This window comes from Schistocerca americana, chromosome 10 (genome assembly GCF_021461395.2).
Source record: "Schistocerca americana isolate TAMUIC-IGC-003095 chromosome 10, iqSchAmer2.1, whole genome shotgun sequence".
Lineage (NCBI taxonomy): Eukaryota > Metazoa > Arthropoda > Insecta > Orthoptera > Acrididae > Schistocerca > Schistocerca americana.
In genome coordinates this window covers 64,961,338-64,980,645 of record NC_060128.1, presented here as the reverse complement: position 1 = coordinate 64,980,645, position 19,308 = coordinate 64,961,338, and the positions used below count along the sequence as shown (strand labels likewise).

The 19,308-nt window shown below is 41.3% G+C and overlaps 1 protein-coding gene across 3 annotated transcripts in view; it reads right to left on the bottom strand.

The window, feature by feature from the left end:
• Positions 1–19,308, bottom strand: part of LOC124552713 (uridine phosphorylase 1) — a 444,709-nt gene that overhangs the window by 11,510 nt on the left and 413,891 nt on the right. For all 3 annotated transcript variants that reach the window (XM_047127056.1, XM_047127054.1, XM_047127055.1), the window contains exons 3-6: positions 14,143–14,304; positions 13,669–13,854; positions 12,414–12,552; positions 4,309–4,502 (exon numbers count right to left, since the gene is read on the bottom strand). In XM_047127056.1, coding sequence (XP_046983012.1) covers positions 4,309–4,502; positions 12,414–12,552; positions 13,669–13,854; positions 14,143–14,304 — 681 coding nt within the window. The remainder of the gene's footprint in view (positions 1–4,308; positions 4,503–12,413; positions 12,553–13,668; positions 13,855–14,142; positions 14,305–19,308) is intronic.

The following is a 19,308-nucleotide window of genomic DNA, read 5'->3' as shown; positions in this document are numbered from 1 at the left end:
TTTGTTTGGATGACTGTCTTTGGATCAATGTCTGCCAGTGCTTGTACTTTTGGTGTCAATAAATAAATGATACTGTATTGCAGGTTGTTTCACTGGGTAGTAGTCACTTTAGTAGGATACGTAAGGTGTCCCACAGAAAAAGCATATTTTGAGTGCATAAGAAAATACAAATTTACTGATGTAATTAAGTAATTTACATTTTATTTCAGTGTAAGTTACCTGTGATTATGCACGAAATATGATATTACTTAAATGCCCTCCATAACTAAGGAGACATAGTCTCAGTCTTTTGATGAAATTTTCTGTAACTTTTCAGCATACTTGCACCTTAAATACTGAAACTCCATGCCTAATCTTAGCCTCATAGTTCTGTGAGTAATCACAGTTTGTTGTTATGCACAGAAGATTTTAAATACTTGTGGAAAAAAAGCAAAGAAACAACGGTGTCTAAGTCACAAGAGCTCGGTAGCCAATTCACTGTCGTGAGAAATCTCTCGTAACAAATCCATTGCTGCAATTGATGTGGGACAGGTTGCACCATCTTCATTGAAACCAAACCTCTTCAGCAGTCACACAACCCAATTCACACCATATAGCCTGTCAACATGTTGCAGTGGCATTCACCATTCACTGTTAATGCATTTGCACCATCTTTGAAGTAGTATATCACAGTTATGCCCTCAGTCCGAAAGTCATATTACACAGTAACTTGTTGCAGCTGCAGTGTCTTCTCCAAAGATTAGATTCACGTATTTTGAACACCAAATATTTCAGTTTTGCTTGTTCACAAAGCGTTTCAACAGAAAGTATGCCTCATCAGGGAATAGTATCTTCTTGAAGGAACTCTTGTCCATTCTGTGTTTTGCAAGCACCTAATAGACAAATGCCTGAAACTTTTCGTGGTTATTTGGCTTAATTTTTTGTGCCAGTTGGATTTCATTTATGAATAACTGACTGGAGATTATAGACGACTTCACAATAGGTAACTGCACCTGCAAAAACTCTGAGGCTAGTGTTAATATTGTCTGCCAGTTCATTATATATAATGTGGATGGCAAGGGCCTCAATGAATTTCCCTGGAAATCCTTAAGTTACTTCTACATCCGTTAAAGACTCAATCCAAGATAACATGCTGTCCTCCATTCCAAGAAATCTTCAATCCAATCACAAACTTGATTTGATGCTCTACATCCTCCATCCTTTCTGATGCCCTTTACCCAGCCAGTGAGGACTGGCATAGTATTTACACGGAGAAGCAACCAGAACCATGTAATGCCTGTTATTAAGAAGGGGTTTCCACTCCTAGAGGCATTTTGAAGCTACTGCCAGCTCGTCCTCTGGGGAGAAATCCACGTACCCCTTCTGTCTGTGTCCACTGTAATTGAATGGTCAAACATGAAATCATTTTTCAAAGTGATTGCACGTTGTGTAGCTCAGGCAGGATATGGGAACCTCTCCAGTACTTACCTACCTGGATGTGCAAAAACCACAGCCAGGCTGGCCGGGACACTATTAATCAGCAAGGTGGATCCAATCTGGGTTCAGTGCGCTTCTGCGTGTCCCTAAAGTGGGTACTTTAATGCACTCAGCTACCCAGGCAGATCATTTGATATTCCATTACATTATAAAATAATGAGCATTGATGTGAGACTGAGACAAATGCTTTTTTTAAATCAAGAAGCACTATCCACCTGATGTCCTTGATCCACGGCATCCACGATGTCATGTAAGAAAAGCTCAAGTTTTGCATAACTGATGTTTCCAGAATCCATTCTGGTTATGTGTGATCCCAATTTGTTCTAAGTTTCTAGATTAGAAGACTAGCAATGATACTGCCTCATAGTTTTGTGGGTCACTTCTTATAGCTTTGTGACCTCTGCTTTCTTCCAACCACAGCACACAGTTTTTTGCTTGAGGGATTTACAGTATATTACGGTCAGATGATGGGCTAAATCATCCTCACATTCTGCATAGAATTGGTAATGATTCCATCGAGTCCTAAGGGCACTGTTCATTATTAGTGTTTTTAGTGTTTCGCAATGCCACTAATACTGTGTTATAACTTCAAGTTGAACAAATATATCTGAAGGACGACGCAATACATGAAAGTCACAGATCAAGTAAACAGAGTAAGACGTGTGTCCGTTAACAGTCAAATCATAACGGAGTCCACTTGTAGCGGCCGCTGGCTGGCTGGCCACTTAGGTGGCGCTGCTGCTGCACGGCTGGCAGACAGCGCCGCACGTAGAGGGCGCGCGTAACTGTGCGGCGGCACTTTGAAAGATCGGCGAGTCACAACATACTGTTTTCTGTATCACTATTGTTTCCAACTGTGTGAAACTTTAAGTGGATTAGTACTCTCGGATCTGCCTTTGCAAAGGAATATTTGATTGCATAGTTCAGCATTTCTGTTATTGCTTAGTTACCCTCAGCTTCTATTCCTGTGTCATCCAGAAACATCTGGACACTGTGTCTGCTACAGACATCATTAAAGTCCTCATTCATTTCCCTTTTGACAGCTGAACATGTTTTACTTAACATCTCTCTACATAAAGTCCTATGTTTTATTGTACACCTATTGTGCAGTAGTCTCAGTTTCTTTAGAAGTTTGTTTACGGAGATGTAGGTTCTCTCCCACCATGAATTTTTCTACTGGGTACACAGCTATCATGTACATGATATCAGTTTAAATGCAGACATCCTCAAAGATGTCAAGTCTATAAAGACATCCTCAAATATACAATATATTTCTGCCATGAGCAGGGCTACCGTATTTACCAATGTTATTATACAAATTTCAAGTCTTCACTTAGTTCTTTGTTGAAAGTTCTATCTGTCAGCAACAAGCATCTGCTTCAATGAAGAAGCACTACCAGAGACATAGTTTTTTATTTATTTATAAAATTTTCGATTTATCTCTCATATAGTTTTCTTATTAGTCATTACAGTCAAAATAACTAAGGGATGACATTTGGCCATTAATTATGTTCTCTGCAATCATTTTAAAAGCAGTATTTCCACCCATCTCCTGCACTGTACCAAAGCTACTAGTCTGGTCTTGGTTTAACGAACCTCAACATCATACTGACCAGAAGGAAGTCATCCCTCTTATGGTATTAAGGTTTCATCTGTGTAAAATAAAACATTAGAACACACTGCATTTTGATATTTTAAATATGAAAAAAGAGTAGATATCATCATGCACCCCTATGTGTGTGTGTGTGTGTGTGTGTGTGTGTGTGTGTAGATTTAGACATGACTTTGGACAATGGAGACTGGAATGCACTCTCAAATTCTGAAAAATCAAGGACGAAATACAGACAGCCAAATGTTATCTCCAACTTGTACAGAAACCAGGCTGTAGTTACAAGAGTCAAAGGAGGGAGGCAACAGTTCAGAAAGGACAGGTAGGGTTGTATCCATGTTATTCAATATGCAAATAGAACAGTTAGGAAAGGAAACTAATAACTTTTTTTAAATATGAATTAAGGTTAAGGAGAAGAAATAAACACATTCATGCTTCCTGGTGACATTTTAATTCTCTTACAGATGGCACAGGACATCAAAGATCTAATGAATAGAATGCATAATGTTTCGAAAAAGAGGTCACAGGGCGAACATCAACAAAAGTAAAACAAGATTAATGTAGATTAGTCGAATTAAATCAGGTGATGATGGAGGAATTAGACTAGGAAATCAGATCCTGAATGTAAAAGTGTAAAAGACACATTCTGACAGTGGGGAGGGAGAGGGGGGGTGGGGGAGTTCAGAAACAGTGAAATATGTAAACAAAACATTGAACATATATTACTATGAAAGCTTAGCTGAAAGTATTCATTTGGAGTGTAATCTTGCACAGAAGTGGATGAAAAACAGTACCAATAAGAATAACAAAGGAGCTTTCCACATCCAGTCTTACAGAAGAATTGTCAAGATTAAAAGGGTAAGAGTAGATTGGGTGACTAATGAAAGGTACTGCATTGCACTGTGGAGAAAAGAGTTTTACAGAATAACTTCACTAAATGAATGGGTAGATTGATAGAACAAATCTTGAGGCACTGAGGAACTTTTAGTTTGGTAATGGTGGGAAATGTAACGCATAAAAATAGAGGGACACCAAAACCTGAATATAGCAAACATTTTAAAGGGGATGTAGGTGGAGATAAACAAAATGTGCACTTGCATATGCACACCTGCGCACGTGTGGATGTGTGCATAGGAATGTGCCCGTGTGAATGTGGGTGTCTGGGCATTTCTGTCAGTCCACATTCCAGGCATCTACAGACACAAACGAATCGCCACACTTACCTGATCGCCCTTGAATCTGTCCATGAGGGCGACACATATGACCGCTGCCTTGATCCCAGCATGATGAGTGAGGGCAGCGAAGGAGAGAGATTCCATCTCAATGTTAACAACTCCTGCCTTATGGATTCGACTCAGGAAGTCCATCTTGTCCTTTTCTGTGAAGTCACAGAAGGCACCGTCCAGTCTGCCTTGACCTGCAACACAGAAGCCCGTTCAAACAAATAGCCTGTGATCACAATTCAAATTATTTGGAACAAAAGAGCATTTCAGGAATATTCTACACTGCACAGATAAGAGACTCTGGATTTGGAAAAAAGTCAATAATGAGCATTTTATGCGAAAATAATTCAGTAGAATGTTGGATTTTGTTATGTGCAAGATCATCATACTGATACTGAGAAATAAGAAATACATTCCAACAAAAATTTATTTTACATTTAGTTTTAAATAGCATATGCTACTGGTATAGTGTTGTGGATTTTTCTCACTTCCTTTCATATTACTTCTACCTTGAATGTCACTTGTGGGTAATTCTCCTATACAAATCACTGTATATGCTGACCTACTACAATTCTTCCTTATTTTTCCATTAAATAAAGGTATCTCTAGTTTAAAAACGCACTTTTTCATTTGAGCAGAAACCTGGTGAGTCTACACTGTATTAAATAAAGTCTTGGTACGAGATAACTATGGCCTGTATATTAATGACATGTCATATTTTTTCCCTTAACTTTAGGGTGAATTTTGCAACAAGTTATGCATGAATCCAGATACAGTAGTGTAAAAAATGTATTTTTATTGTGCGTATAAAGTCATATTTACATCTTCTTCAGCAGGAGGGTCATGTTTCAGCCAATGTTTGCCTTATCATACGTTTAACAACAGTGGAATAAAAACATGAAAATGTTGCTCAGTGACTACATGACAGGTGATAAGCTTTATTTATTAGAACTACTATACAAGCAGCATTAACACCCTAGTCAGTTCACCAACATTGTTGCACAGGGTCAACAAAATGCTCTCAAAACCAAAAAAGGCAGCTTCTGACGTAATAAACATCACACACATGGTCATACTATTCTGTCTGAATACAAACCGAGTCTGGTTCAACGTGCAAAGTGCTTCAGCACTGGTGGTGGTGGTGGTGGTGGTGGTGGTGGTAGGGGGGGGGGGGGGGGGGGGGGAGGGGGAGGAGGGAAGGAGGGCTATTATTTTGTAAACTGTGTGAAGTTAAAGTTAGCGGAGAAAAGTACTTTAATGTGCAATGACACTGTAATACTACCAAACACAGTAGCGAGAAGTTATGAAAATGACAACAGACAATTGCTGTTAATTGGATAGACAGCTCCGTCTTCAACTGTGCAGTCATTCTCCATGAACTTTTGTGAGATAATGGAGTCTTACAACTTTGCATTGGAGAAGCTGAAGAATCCACACCTCAAACAGTTCTTGGAGAAGTACACAACACATCCAGTTCCAGATGAATCTACATGGGAAAAGAACTATTCATCTGTGTGCTATGAGGAAGTGTCAACAAAATATGAATTAGTGCTGTTGACCAAAAGGTCTGGGTGTCTACAGGTGAAATCATCAATGTGGGTGGATGTTATGTTGCAAAATTTGTTGTTGGTGTTCTAAAAGTTGACAGGTCTGGAGAAATGTTCCTCCTAACATGTGAAGCTCGATAACTGTAATTTTTGTATGACAACTCTGTGAAGCTATGTTGGCCGGATGATGTGAACAGAGAATGTTTTGCTGCTAGTGACAGATGATCCATGGCTAAAGCAACCAAAGGGCTACATATTCACTAACCCAGTATGGTTTATGACACTTGCCTTGCACACATGTTACACAAGCTGCAGAAGAGATGTGATCAAATTACCCTGATCTGGACAAATTAATTTACTGTGGCAAGAAAAGCTATGTGAAAGCTCTGCTACAGGTGCAGAAATTCAAGGAACAAGTATTTACACTGCCCCCGCCCAGTCTGTTCTTGCACAATGGGGGTTTTGATGATGATGATGATGATGATGATGATGATGATGATTTGAGGTGAGGGGCACTCAACATCATGGTCATCAGTGCCCTGATGAAACGTCAACATGCTAATCTCGTGGATGGGGATGAGGGCTGTCCCCACATGCGGAGCAGTTTACAATGTTTTAAAGTCTGCCTCCCTTCCCCACCAATTTAGGGATGAGGCCTGACATTTCACAAAATGTCACCACTCTCGTAACACTGGAATCAGTATCACCAGGGATGGTGGGCAGATCTCCATCGAGACTGAGGGCTGCCCTAATAACAGTACATAGGACACACATTGCCAAAATATGCTGAACTGAAAGTGGCACACCACAAACTTCACAGATTGGTGGATCCTCCAGCCAGAGAAGGCTATGTCCAATGTGCAGTCTGGTAAGCAGAACCTCCTTCCAGCGATGAGGCTGACATGGTCCGTCATGCCTTTGTGGTCGATTTGAGCGACAGCAGTTTGTTTTCTGTCACCTGCAACCATTCAGTCTCCCACTAACACAGGACGCATGTGTCAGAAAACGAGATGATGGTGTGTAACGGGATGGGACATTGGTGGCCAGTAACATCCTGACACGCTCCCCTGGCAGCCTTGTCGTTTCCCTGTATCCCGACGGGGCCAGCTACCCAGCAAAAGATCACCTCATTGCCATGAGGTTGAAGCCACTGTAAGGAGTGAAGTGTTTGCAGTGCATTAAGAGAGTTGGAACAGACAAGAAACCTTGCACGATGATGTCTGTCAACCCCCTCCAGAGCCATCGGGATGCCATATAATTCCACAAGATAATTTGTAAATTGTTCCAGAAGAGACACTTTAAAAACCCTATCAGGGAAAACAGCAGAATAACCGAGGACATTCTCTTGCTGGGATCCGTCTGTATAAACAACGATAAAACTGTGTCACGTACTTAAAATGGATGAAAACAAAGTTGTAAAAACATAATCTGGAGTAAGAGATTTCTTGTACTGCGTCAAGCTTAAAATCACTTTGGGCCTCTGAAGACACCGAGGCAACAATGTGTTCCATCCCTGGCTGTGTATTTTGATGCCCGATAGATCCAGGTCCCTGCAACGGTCTGTAGAACGTATCCCAAAAGTTTGTCTCACACTGGGCCGATTCCTGAACTGCTGTTCAAAGGTGGGTCGGACCACTGCACTAAACGCCAAGACTGAGGTGACTCTGAGATTTTTGGCACCTGTCGCCCAATCCAGAATGGTGGTTCACCAGCCTCTGCTCGCAGACTCTGACCTGGACTGGTCCAAAAGGCTCCACTCGATATCCGAAAGCCCTCTTCGTGGACAGCATCTAACATCTTGAGGTAGGAAGTAGGGGCTACTCTGTAGACCACACTGGCATAATCTAAGCATGACCAAACAAATGCCCTATAAAACTGCAGGAGGCAGGTTTGTTAAAACTTCCGTAAGCACGGTTAAAATTGACACATGTAATCTTCTTTAGTGAGAACTGAAAACCAGTTGTCCTGGCGCAGGTTTCCAGCCACGGTCAACCGTAGCTGCTTCATTGTCATTAGATCAGAGGAAGAGTAAAAGATTCCAAAGTCATCCACAAACAAATATCATTTTGACAGGGCTGCTGACTGCAGAGGAAATGCAATTGGTACCAATGGCAAACAATGTGACACTGAGAACACTACCTTCAGGGACCCAATTCTCTTGAACATAGCAGTCAGACAAGGCATCACCAACACAATATCTAAAACGCTGATGTTGAGAAAGGATTGGATAAGAAGTGGCAGGCATCCACGTAGTCCCCATTCGTGAAGTTGGCGAAAGATGTTGTACCTCCAAGTAGTGTCACATGGTTTTTCAAGGCCAAAAAACACACAAACCAAACAATTTCGATGTAAGAAGGACTCCTGTATCACTTTCCCCAGTAGAATTAAGTTTTTCAGGGTAGAACAGTAGCACCCGAAACCGCACTTGAAACAGCTCAGGAGACCTCGGGATTCAAGCAGCCAGACGAGGCGGCAGTGGACCGTGTGTTCAAGAGTCTTACCCATACAACTGGTAAGATTTACATTCCGGTAACTGTTAGGGGCACTATGGTCTCTACCTGGTTTCCAGGCTGCAATTAATATAGCCTTCTTCCGAGTCATGGGGTACTGTCCATCAAACCAGATCTGACTGAAACAAGGTAGGAGTTGTCCGTTTGCTTCAGGGTACAGATGATGAAGCACGGCAAAATGGATCTCGTCAGGTCCTGGAGAAGTGTCTGTGGCTGCAGACAAAGCTGATTCCAGTTCCCACATGGAGAACAGAATGTTGTAGACTTCCTCATTATGTGAGAATAAATTGCACTTCCTCATTTCTGCAGTCCAATGGAACACCTGAAAATCAGGAGCTTGTCTGGATGACACAGTGACAGTAAAGAAGTGCTCAGCTAAAACCTGAGCCACGTCTTCTGGCGTGTCTACCATGACATCATTACTTGACAAGGTCGCAATGGGTTGCGTACTGCCCTTGCCGGAAATCCATCGTATTGAGTCCCAAACTTGTGCAGTGGAAGTGTACCGATTAATGGAAGTCACGAACTCCTTCAAGGAAGCCCTCTTCCATTCTTTTATCACTCGCCTCACACGTGCTCTCGCAGATCTGAAGGCATCAAGGTTTTCTGTAGTTGGACAGTGTTCTGCACAGCTGTCCGTCTGGCTCTGATTGCCAATCAACAGTCGCCATTCCGCCAAGGTACAGGTCATCGTCTGAGGTGGTTACTAGACCTAGGGATGGACTCTGCAGCAGCCCGTTGGATCTCACAAGTGATGTGGGCACCTTCTCCTGTGCACAATCCTGTTGTTCAAAAATAGCCTGTTGCCTGTACCTCAACCAATTTGCCCTTTGTATCATCCATCTGCACGGTAACTTGTCAGCCAAGTCGGCAGAAAGATCCGATCTGGGAAGTGGCCACTAGAATGTAAATCTGTGGCCACTTCCCACTGAAATGAATCTGGAATAGCTGAGGAACAAAAACAAAGGTCAATGGCTGAGGACGACACTGTAGCTGTGGGAAAGTGTGTCACCTAACCCGCGTTCAGAAGGCAGATATTCTCAGAATGGACGAGTTGCTCAATCGTCTGATCCCTGGAACAAGTGGTACCCGACCCCACAGCACACTGTGTGCACTGAAGTCCCCCCACAAGTACGAATAGGCGTGGGAGCGCCCAGAAGAGTCTGCCAGTGCATCTGCGTCCAAAGCATCATTAGGTGAAAGGTAAAAAGAACACGCCATGATATTAAATGGTGTGATAACTTTCACAGCAATTGCTTGTAAGATCATGCTAAGAGGCACAGGAGGAGTGGCATCTGTCATCAATGAAAACAGTCATTCCACCTTTAGCCCTGTCTCCAGTAGGATCGTCCTTCCTGCACAGGTGGTAACCCCATACCGCAGGTGTGTCAGTGACTTTGAAGATGTGTTTCTGGACCGAGAGCTGTTAATTCTTCCAAATGTGAGTGATATCCATTTAAATACCACTGCGGCACACGAGTCCCTGCCAACGCCATTGTTTAGCAAAGGTCTCGTCTTTCTCCCTCAAAGGAGATGATTTACTGGGGGGGTCAGGGGAATGTTAGCTGGTTACTGGCTCTCCAGTTCCTCTGATTGGAAGTCCGTATCCCCAAGAGCATAATCCCCATCAGAGAGGGAGAGAGCTCGCCAATCTGAAGGTTTAACCACCACTTTCCTGGACTTGGAACTTTTTCTTTCCTTATAGGAGGTGGTGGTCGCTCAGGTTGCAGGGATGGCTTAGTTGGCTTCTGATGGTGGGTAGTGGTATGTGACTTCAATGGTAAACTCATAACTGATAGCTTCCAAATGACTTCTGTTTCAAGTTGAGTGTTTTCCCCACAGGTACACCGACAAGTGCACGTGCTTGTACGTGAATCTGTGGTTCATGTTTGTGTGGAGACATCACACTTAGTGATTGGTGTCTTAAGGGCTAGTGCAAAAACTGAAGGTTATATAGCTTTGAAAGCTTTTTTAGCTTCACTGTAGGGTATGAGTCTGTTGAATTTTCCTTTCCTCATTGTAAAGCTCACACTTTCTGCTCCACACTTGGTGATCCCCGGAGCAGTTTACACATTTCGGAGGAAGTGTATAAGAATTGCCCGATTCATGAGCTGAGCCTCCACAATTGCCACACATAGCCCTCCCCTTATATCCCATAGTGTTAGGCCAAATCTTGAACATTTGTAGCACCCCATTGGATTAGGAACAAACAGGTGAACATTAAGACGGATACAGACTTCAAGGATATGTTCAGGTATTCCCAGAGTACTAAACATTAGAATAAATGTTGCCAATTTTTCCAATTTGCCACTGACTCTCCTCATGTAGTTCAGCACTTCCATGATGCCCATATTTTTCCATTCTTCACTTAACTCCATGTGATCCACCTCCATTATATCAGAAGTAACCACACCCTTACTAAAGTTAAGGGTGTTATGCAACTCAACCTCGGCTGGGTAGTGAGCTAAGGCCTCACATCCCAGAAGCTTAGATATTTGGTTTGAATTAACAGTTTCAACTGGAAGTGTACCATTACGAAGTCTTTTGACATTTTTTAGAGACCCAGCAATATCTTCCAATGCCTTGTGAATATAGAAAGGGCAGACCTTCTCAAAGGTTCCCCCTATTTGCTTGATTACACTGAAAGTGTTATGACACGCTACTGCCCTGTTATTATGATTCTGAGACTTCTTTTCGGGAGGGCTGACCGACCGAGCTCTCTTTGAGGAGTGGGAATAGGTACTACCTGACGATAGACCCGTCCCACCAGAAGTAGCAGTTTGACGAGACCATTCCATAGGGATCCCATGAGACGCTACGGAAACAACCATTGACCCAGGCAGAGCCCTGCATACTTGGGCAAGCATTATATAAGTGGAGGCGGCAGGTGCGCCAGAAGTTGCTCTCTAGAGACTGGCTGTTGAGGTAAAACATTCACCTCATCAGCACATAGAACATCTTGAGGTTGAGGGATTGCCTTTTTATAGAGATGTGAACCTTCCTCGAAGCCCAGGTGGTGAAGCCAAGACCCTCGTTCTCCCAAGCACACAACATTCCACCGCTGCACCACACGGTGATTGCTGAAGTACGACCAGAGCTTATGGCGACAGAGAGCTGGCGGCACTTACCAGTCCCCAGCTCAGGTACCTCGGTGTCGCCAAGCTCATTCTCAGCAAATGAATGCTGAGTCCCTGAAGGGGATGGGGTGGGAGGGAGGGGGGTTGACTTAATGCTGCCGAGTATTACTTCATCAACTACACCAAAATAACAACAATCTTTTGTGAGCCTGATGGCAATGAACTGAGTGCTATGCTATTATAGCTGTGAAGGTGGTCTTTATAGATACCTTTTCTGGAAACTTGGCATACACCAACACCAACTTTTCAGTAGTACCAAAAGCCATCACACAACTGGAAGCTGCTGGTTCTGAACTGTGCAATGCCCTTGTTATTGTGCAATATGTGCAGCCATAACTGGTCTGCAGTGACCTCACCACCTTCAAATGTGCTCCTGTGACATTCTGTGATGTGGAGAGGAGCTTTTTCAGGTACAAAACTATCCTTGATGACAACCATAGATCAATGGAAATGGAAATCGAAAAGGTGCCTCATAATCCAGTGCAGCTCTGCAGATAATGAAGACTGACAGGACATGTTAATTAATTTGGAATACTTTCAACAGGTGGTTTGCAGAAGTAAAAACATAGTATTATTGTTATGCTGGGTGTTTTCAATGTCCTCATTATTTTTTCTTCCAAGCACATGCAGACATTTAAAAAATAGGTGCTAGATAGTTTGAAATACTGCAAAAAGCAAGTACTATACCCACAATTTGTTCATAAGTGTATTTTATATTACATGATCTATAAAAAATGAACAGGAATGTTTTAAATAAAATTATATAAAGTTAAATGTTATTTTTAAGGTCATGTTTATATAAGTTTTATGTCATAAATACTTGAATATTTGGTTGTTTTTGAGATCATTAAAATACAGGCCCTAATGATACAGAGTTGGATTTGATGCAAAACAATATCTGAGACTCTTACCTTCATAGAAGTCATAAGTGCACATTGTTCTGCCTGTGATTGTGTCATACGGGTCATCGGGGTCAGCCATGCTCTTGAGGTGGGACACCAGTTTCTTGTCCAGTCTTGCTGGTCGCTGTATCATTTTCCCTAGAACAGGCTGCAGCCAAACAAGACTCAGAATACTTAATTGCATGTAGTCGTACAAAATTAAAGTGTCAGGTAAAACTATACCATTCATAAGAATAATTCCAACTTCATAAAGACTGAAGCAAAAAAGAAGTACAGTTATTCAGAAACTAAGCTTCCCTGAGGCTGTAAACAAAAGAAAAACTTAATCTGCCCAGATACATTTATTACTACAATTGTGGCAACTATTGAGGTGCTTGTCAGCACATTTACTTTCAGACCAGACACCCATGTTATATCACAGGATCATCTTTTGTACTTAGGCTGTCTCTATTCTCTGCTGGTTAGCAAGGTCAGCAAATCATGCCAAGGTCTCGGTTTCAATACCTGGCGATTAACTCAGATTTTTCTGTGGCAGGAATGTGTGGAATGGGTCCGCTCAGAAACGTGAGGCCAAGTGGAAAGCTGGTTTGTGCAACGCTGTTTGGCCAGGCTGCCCTAAATGATACAACATAAATGTTACAGTCCTACAGAATGTGAGTTTGGATGTTATTTCGCAAATATAAAAATGAATAGAGGTGCAGATGGTCATTTTCAACATATATTATAATTTTTAAATTGTTGCAATCATAAAAAGTACTATCCAATTTTGAATCAAATTATTTTTTTCTATGACTAAATGTGTATATTATTGATATAGAGCTAGCTGCTTTCATCTTTAACATATGTATATTCTCACCATTAACCGTTGCTCCATACCACTGTGAAAAACATTACCGAGCATCTACAGAAAATTTGTCAAACAATGGAAACTCCAGGATGAAATGTAACACTATTATAAAAAGGAAAGTTGCTACTCACCATATAGTGGAGATGCCGAGTCGCAGATAGGTGCGCACACACGCACACTCTACAGTTGCCCGAGACTGCAGTCTCACGTGCGAGTAGCATTTGCACGAGTGTGCGTGCGTGTGTGTTCATCGTCTATTTTTTACGAAGGCCTTATTGCTCGAAAGCTTTATTTGCAACAGTCTTTTTGTTGGGCCTATTTGCAACTGAGCATCTCTGTTATATGGTGTGTAGCAACTTTCCTTTTCATAATATTGCTATACAATATTTGTGTAAGCTCAAATACTATTTTACTTACCAGTTCCAAAACAGGTCTGAGCATGCCATCGACTGCGTCTTCTGATATTATGACCGTGCCACCCTCGATACCGATGCCGCCACAGGTGCCAATGCGGAAAAATACTGGGTCTCGCACTTTAGCGTGGTACATTAGCTTGATCATCTCGTGCAACAGGATGCCGACTGAAGGGATGCCCATGCCGTGCTGCCAATATTTTCAAAATTCAATCACACTGAATGAGGAAACAACATTAATGGCACACTAAAGAATCACTCAATAGAAGTGACAAATCTTTCACCAGATATCTTCAACCAGTCTAGTTGCTCAGGAATGTGAAGTGAGTCAAAGTATACATAAACAAGGGGCAAGCAACTCAGAAACCTAATCTGTACACTGCTAAAAATAACCTGCTGTTTGCAGCATCTACTATCTGAATATTAGCACACTCAACAAATATGAGAAATTATTTAGTATTGTTAAATGGATACTTACACTGACAGCAAGCACAGGCCCCACTTTGTACATGGAGTACCGGTACGAATACTGGCTGATGTCCTGCAGGGTCGTGCCCGTGGGCAGCTTGTGCCCGATCTCGTTCATGATGTAGAACGCAAACTGCTCCATGCGCTTTGGCGTTCCTCCCATACACACAAACTGGAATACAGATGCTCGATTTGAAAAATTGCAACAATTACAGACTAAAGCAGTAATATAAAACAACACACATCACCAGCATTAGACAAAATATCTGAGTATAAGGAATACATTAATTAAAAAATTAGTTAACGTATTAGGCATTTATCAAAACTACGGGTCAACTGACTATAAATTGTGAAAGTCTGCAAGGACATACTTGTGCTGATCAGTAGCACTCAACAGGTCATTTGTGCAGGAGTAGACAATTGGTGCAGGGAGGTAAAATGGTTGTAAAACAAACAGTCTCACTGTAGCAGAGAGATGAACAGAATCTTTCTCCTATCATTATATAATGAATTGGTTTCCTAGACCAATGTGGGACAGCATTCCGTAAATGGGAAAGGAATTAACGATTTAAGCACACTCAACATGATCTAAAAATTCCAAAATTTTCTTGATTCATGGCAATGCACACACACACACACACACACTGTTATTTACAGTAGCCAGAAGATTCTGAACTTTAGGTGACAATTTTCACACAGTTCTCCTTTCAGATATTATCTCCCTTCTTCACAGATCCCATGATGAGGTTTGTTTCTTGAGGTGATGTGGTTTGTTTCTTGAGGTGTTGTGTCAAAAATTTAAATTATGGGCTGTGTAATAACAAAATTGGCATACTTTTACACATAATTTACAAGAATTGGTAGACAGAGCTAAGAGTACTTCTGAAAAATCATGCTCATGATGGAAAATGAAGAGGAAGTGTGCTTTTGTGACTCGAAATGAATTTCAGCACTGCATGTTTTCTAGCCAACTAACATATTTGTACCAAAAGACAATATCTGCCTCTATAGCAGTATATGAAGTAAAACACGGTAACGGAGTGTAATCACATTAGATCAGACGACGCTGAGGGAACCTGATCAAGAAATAAAAGTGTGCCAGTTGGAAATTAATTTTTCTATTTTGGCAGCAAAATAACTGACAACAGCACAAGCAAAAATAGAAATAAGGAAGCTGAAATAGCAAGGAAAAAATTCTGAAGAACGTAAATTAGTTAACATCTATACTAATACGGAAACATTGTTCCAAAATTTCCAAAAAGCTCTTCAGACATTTACTTCAAATTTTTACATGATACTGTAATAAACACTCACATACATATGCTATATTTTATATATATAGGAGAAAATTTTTTAACAAAAATTCTGATTAGTTCTTAACTGATTTAGTACATATTTTTACAAGTTTCTGTAATGAACATTTGGATGGACACAGGGTACATACTTTTTTAGCACATGTAATGTATCAATATGTATATGAAGGGGAAAGATTGAGAGGGAGGAGGAGGAGGAGAGGGGCAGGAAGAGATTAGGACATGTCTCCAATTTACATACATATTCAGCAATTGCAAAGTTTAGCTAAGTTTACTTGTTAAATGTAAATAAAAGATTTGAAAGGAATATTACATTTAGGAATTAAAAAGACTTTTTTTTTTAAGTCTTTGGCTGGAGTGTTGTCTTATATGGAGGTGCAATGTGGAGTATACTGAAATAGACAATGGTGGAATAAAAGCTTTTGCAATGTTGTGTAATATAAGGCTGCTGAAGATCACATGGTTAGGGTTTATAGCTAAAGAGGAGGAAATAAATGAAATCAGGGACAAACATATTTGTGGCACAACTCGACTGAAGGGATTTGTTGATAGGACAGTAGGACAGATACTTGGCTATCAAGGAATAGTCAATTTAGTAATGGAGAGAAATGTGGGGTTTACAATTTGTAGAGGATACCAAGGCTCGAATACTGTAAGAATGTTGAAATGAATGTAGGATACAGTAACTATGCAGGCGTTAAACAATCTTGCACAAGAAGGACTAACAGTCTTTGGATTGATATGAGTACAATAAAAAATTCATAGCATCTGACAAAGACTAGATGTGATGTCATTATATTATACTGCAACCTGGATATTTTATGAAACTTCCTGGCTGATGAAAACTGTGTGTCAGCCCGAGACTCGAACTCGGGACCTTTGCCATTCTCGGGCAAGCACTCTACCGACTGAGCTCCCAAAGCACGAATGATCAGCTTTACTTTCACCAGTGCCTCATCTGGTACCTTCCAAACTTCACAGGTACCAGTAAAAGTAAAGCTATGCGGACAGGTCGTGAGTCACAATTGGGTAGCTCAGTTGGTAGAGCACTTGCGTGAGAAAGACAAAGCTCCTGAGTCTTAGTCTGGCACACAGTTTTAATTTCATTCTGGGTATTTTATGATTTGTTGGAAAAACATAGAAATAATAATTCACCTTTGTTGGAATCTGCAATGGAGTGATGAGATATCACTTTAGGCAGGAGGTCTCTCGGATCTGCAACCATATTTCGCACTGAACGGTAATGTACTTGCGTTGTCAATGACACAAATTTCATTACGCACTGAGATGAGTCGTGGAATAGTATATGTGTATATGCAATGGCGGTAGTACTGTGTATAAAAGGGCAGTGCATTGGCAGAGCTGTCTCTGTACTCAGGTGATTCGGGTGGAAAGCTTTCGACACAATTGTGGCCGCGTGACAGTAATGAACAGCCTTTGAAAGTGGAATGGTAGGTGGATTTAGATGTATGAGGCATTTCATTTCAGAACTTGTTGAGGAATTCATATTTCAAGATCCACAGGCATTACTTCCCACCACAGACAATGCAGTGGTCAACAGCCTTCATCGACAGCCTTCACTTAACGACCAAAAGCAGTGGCATTTGTGTAGCGTAGGCAGTGCTAACCGTCAAGTGACACTGCACGAAATAACCACAGAAATCAATGTAAGACATACAACAAATGTATCCGTTAGAGCAGTGCATCAAATGCAACGAAATTTGGTGTTAACGGGCAACACCGATGTGCCTTTGCTAACAGCATGACATCACCTGCAGTGCCTCTCCTGGGCTCGTAGCTGTATCGGTTGGATCCTAGACCACTGGAAAACGTGGCCTAATCAGATGAGTCCCGATTTCATTTGGTAAGAACTGAGATACGGTTCGCATGTGGTGCAGAACCCATCAAGCTACAGACCCAAGTTGTCAACAATGCATCGTGCAAGCCGGTTACGGCTCCATAATGATGTGGACTGTGTTTACAGGGAGTGAACTGGATCCTCTGGTCAAAATGAACCAACCATTGACTGGAAATTGTATTCAGCTACTTGGGGACCATCATGAACTTCACATTTCCAAACAACGATGGAATTTTTATTGATGACAATACGCCAGTCTCTGGATGTTCACGATTTGTTTGAAGAACATTCTGGACCATTCAGGCAATGATATAGCCAACCACATGGCTGACATGAATCCCATGTAACATTCATGGGACATTATTGAGAGGTCAGTTCGTGCACAAAATCCTACACTAGCAATACTTTCACGATTATGGCGACTTTACAGGCTCAATATTTCTGCACGGGACTTCCGACAACTTGTCAAGTCCGTGCCTTTCGAGTTGCTGCTCCACCCTGTGCAAAAGGAAGCCTGACACAATATTAGGAGGTATCCCATGACTTCTGTCACCTTGGTGTATCACCACCACCACCACCACCACCACCACCACCACCAATCAAAATCAGTATAACTCTGGCACCAGGAGGCAAGTGTTATTGCCATTCAGGAGTGCTAAGACTCAACTGTAGTGTTGGATATTCTGCTGTGTGATACCGATTACACTTAACTGATCTACACATCTCTGGAAAACTGTCCAAGAAGTACTGTTTGGTACTGCTGACTCACTTTGTCCACAAGGTGCTCTGTAAATGATAAAATACTTTCCAAAAAGCTGGAAATGTGTGTAGGTGGTATCCAATCTGCAAACATTTGTAGAAGATTACCAGATGCATCACTGCCTCAAAACCAAGGGAAACCTAGAGCACAAACATGTTGGAGCTCTTTGAATATAAATAATCAGACACAAACTGGTTGACAACATCAAGAGTCTCCAAGTGAGTGATTATCCCCCCTATAATTCAAACTAGTCCTGGATGAAGTAATGAAGGAATGGACACAGAGCTGAATATTCAAGGACACTGGAAATATGACTAGGACAATCCCAGGAAAACACAAAAATTTCAGGCACGGCTTTTGCAGATGAGCTGGTCATATTCTCAGGTAGAGAAGCAATAGTAACCAAACAAACAGAAATACTAGACAATGGGCAGAAAAAAAGTTGACCTGCACCTTTCTTTTCAGAAGTCTGAATTATTCGACTCAATATTAAACATAAAATACAGCAAGATAAACAGAGGTCGACATATCAAATATTTAGGTGAAGTTGTTGCACCCACAGGAATGGAGATCTCACAGTAGACTTTATTACAAAAAAATAATAGAGCGCACAGCAAGACACAGGACATATCTAATATGAAATGCATGTCCATTCACACAAACATCAGACACTAGAACACAGGGAACAAGTCTGAAATAATGCACACAAATGAAACACGTAATGCCATAAATCATACTGAAGGAAGAAATTTAGATCATGAGAAAAATTCTTGGGTCAAAGCTGACAGAAGAGGGTACAGATTACACTCTGAGAAAACCACAGGGAAGATATCAAACTTAGCAGCAGATGATGAAGGTTAAAGTTCTATAGGCACATCAACAGGCTACCACACACAAGGCTCACCAACAGAATCCAACATACATACATACAAGGGGTCAGGTTAACAACATCATGAATCATAAAAGCCAAACTTACCTAGATTATTTCCTAGAGAAATCACAAATAAACGCAAAAGCTGTAGACAGAAACATATACACAGAATTTGGGGTCAGAGAACAAAGTTATGAAGAAACTAGGGACAAAATGGACTTGATACAGAGACTCCATGTAGGAAAAAAAAGAGGATTATGGAAGATCAGAAAGAATTTGCAAATGAGGCAGAATAGTTTGTGTCATCTTACAGGGTCTCAACACAATAACATATAACTTTCGATTTTGTGTTGAGACCCAGAAGGATTCTTGGG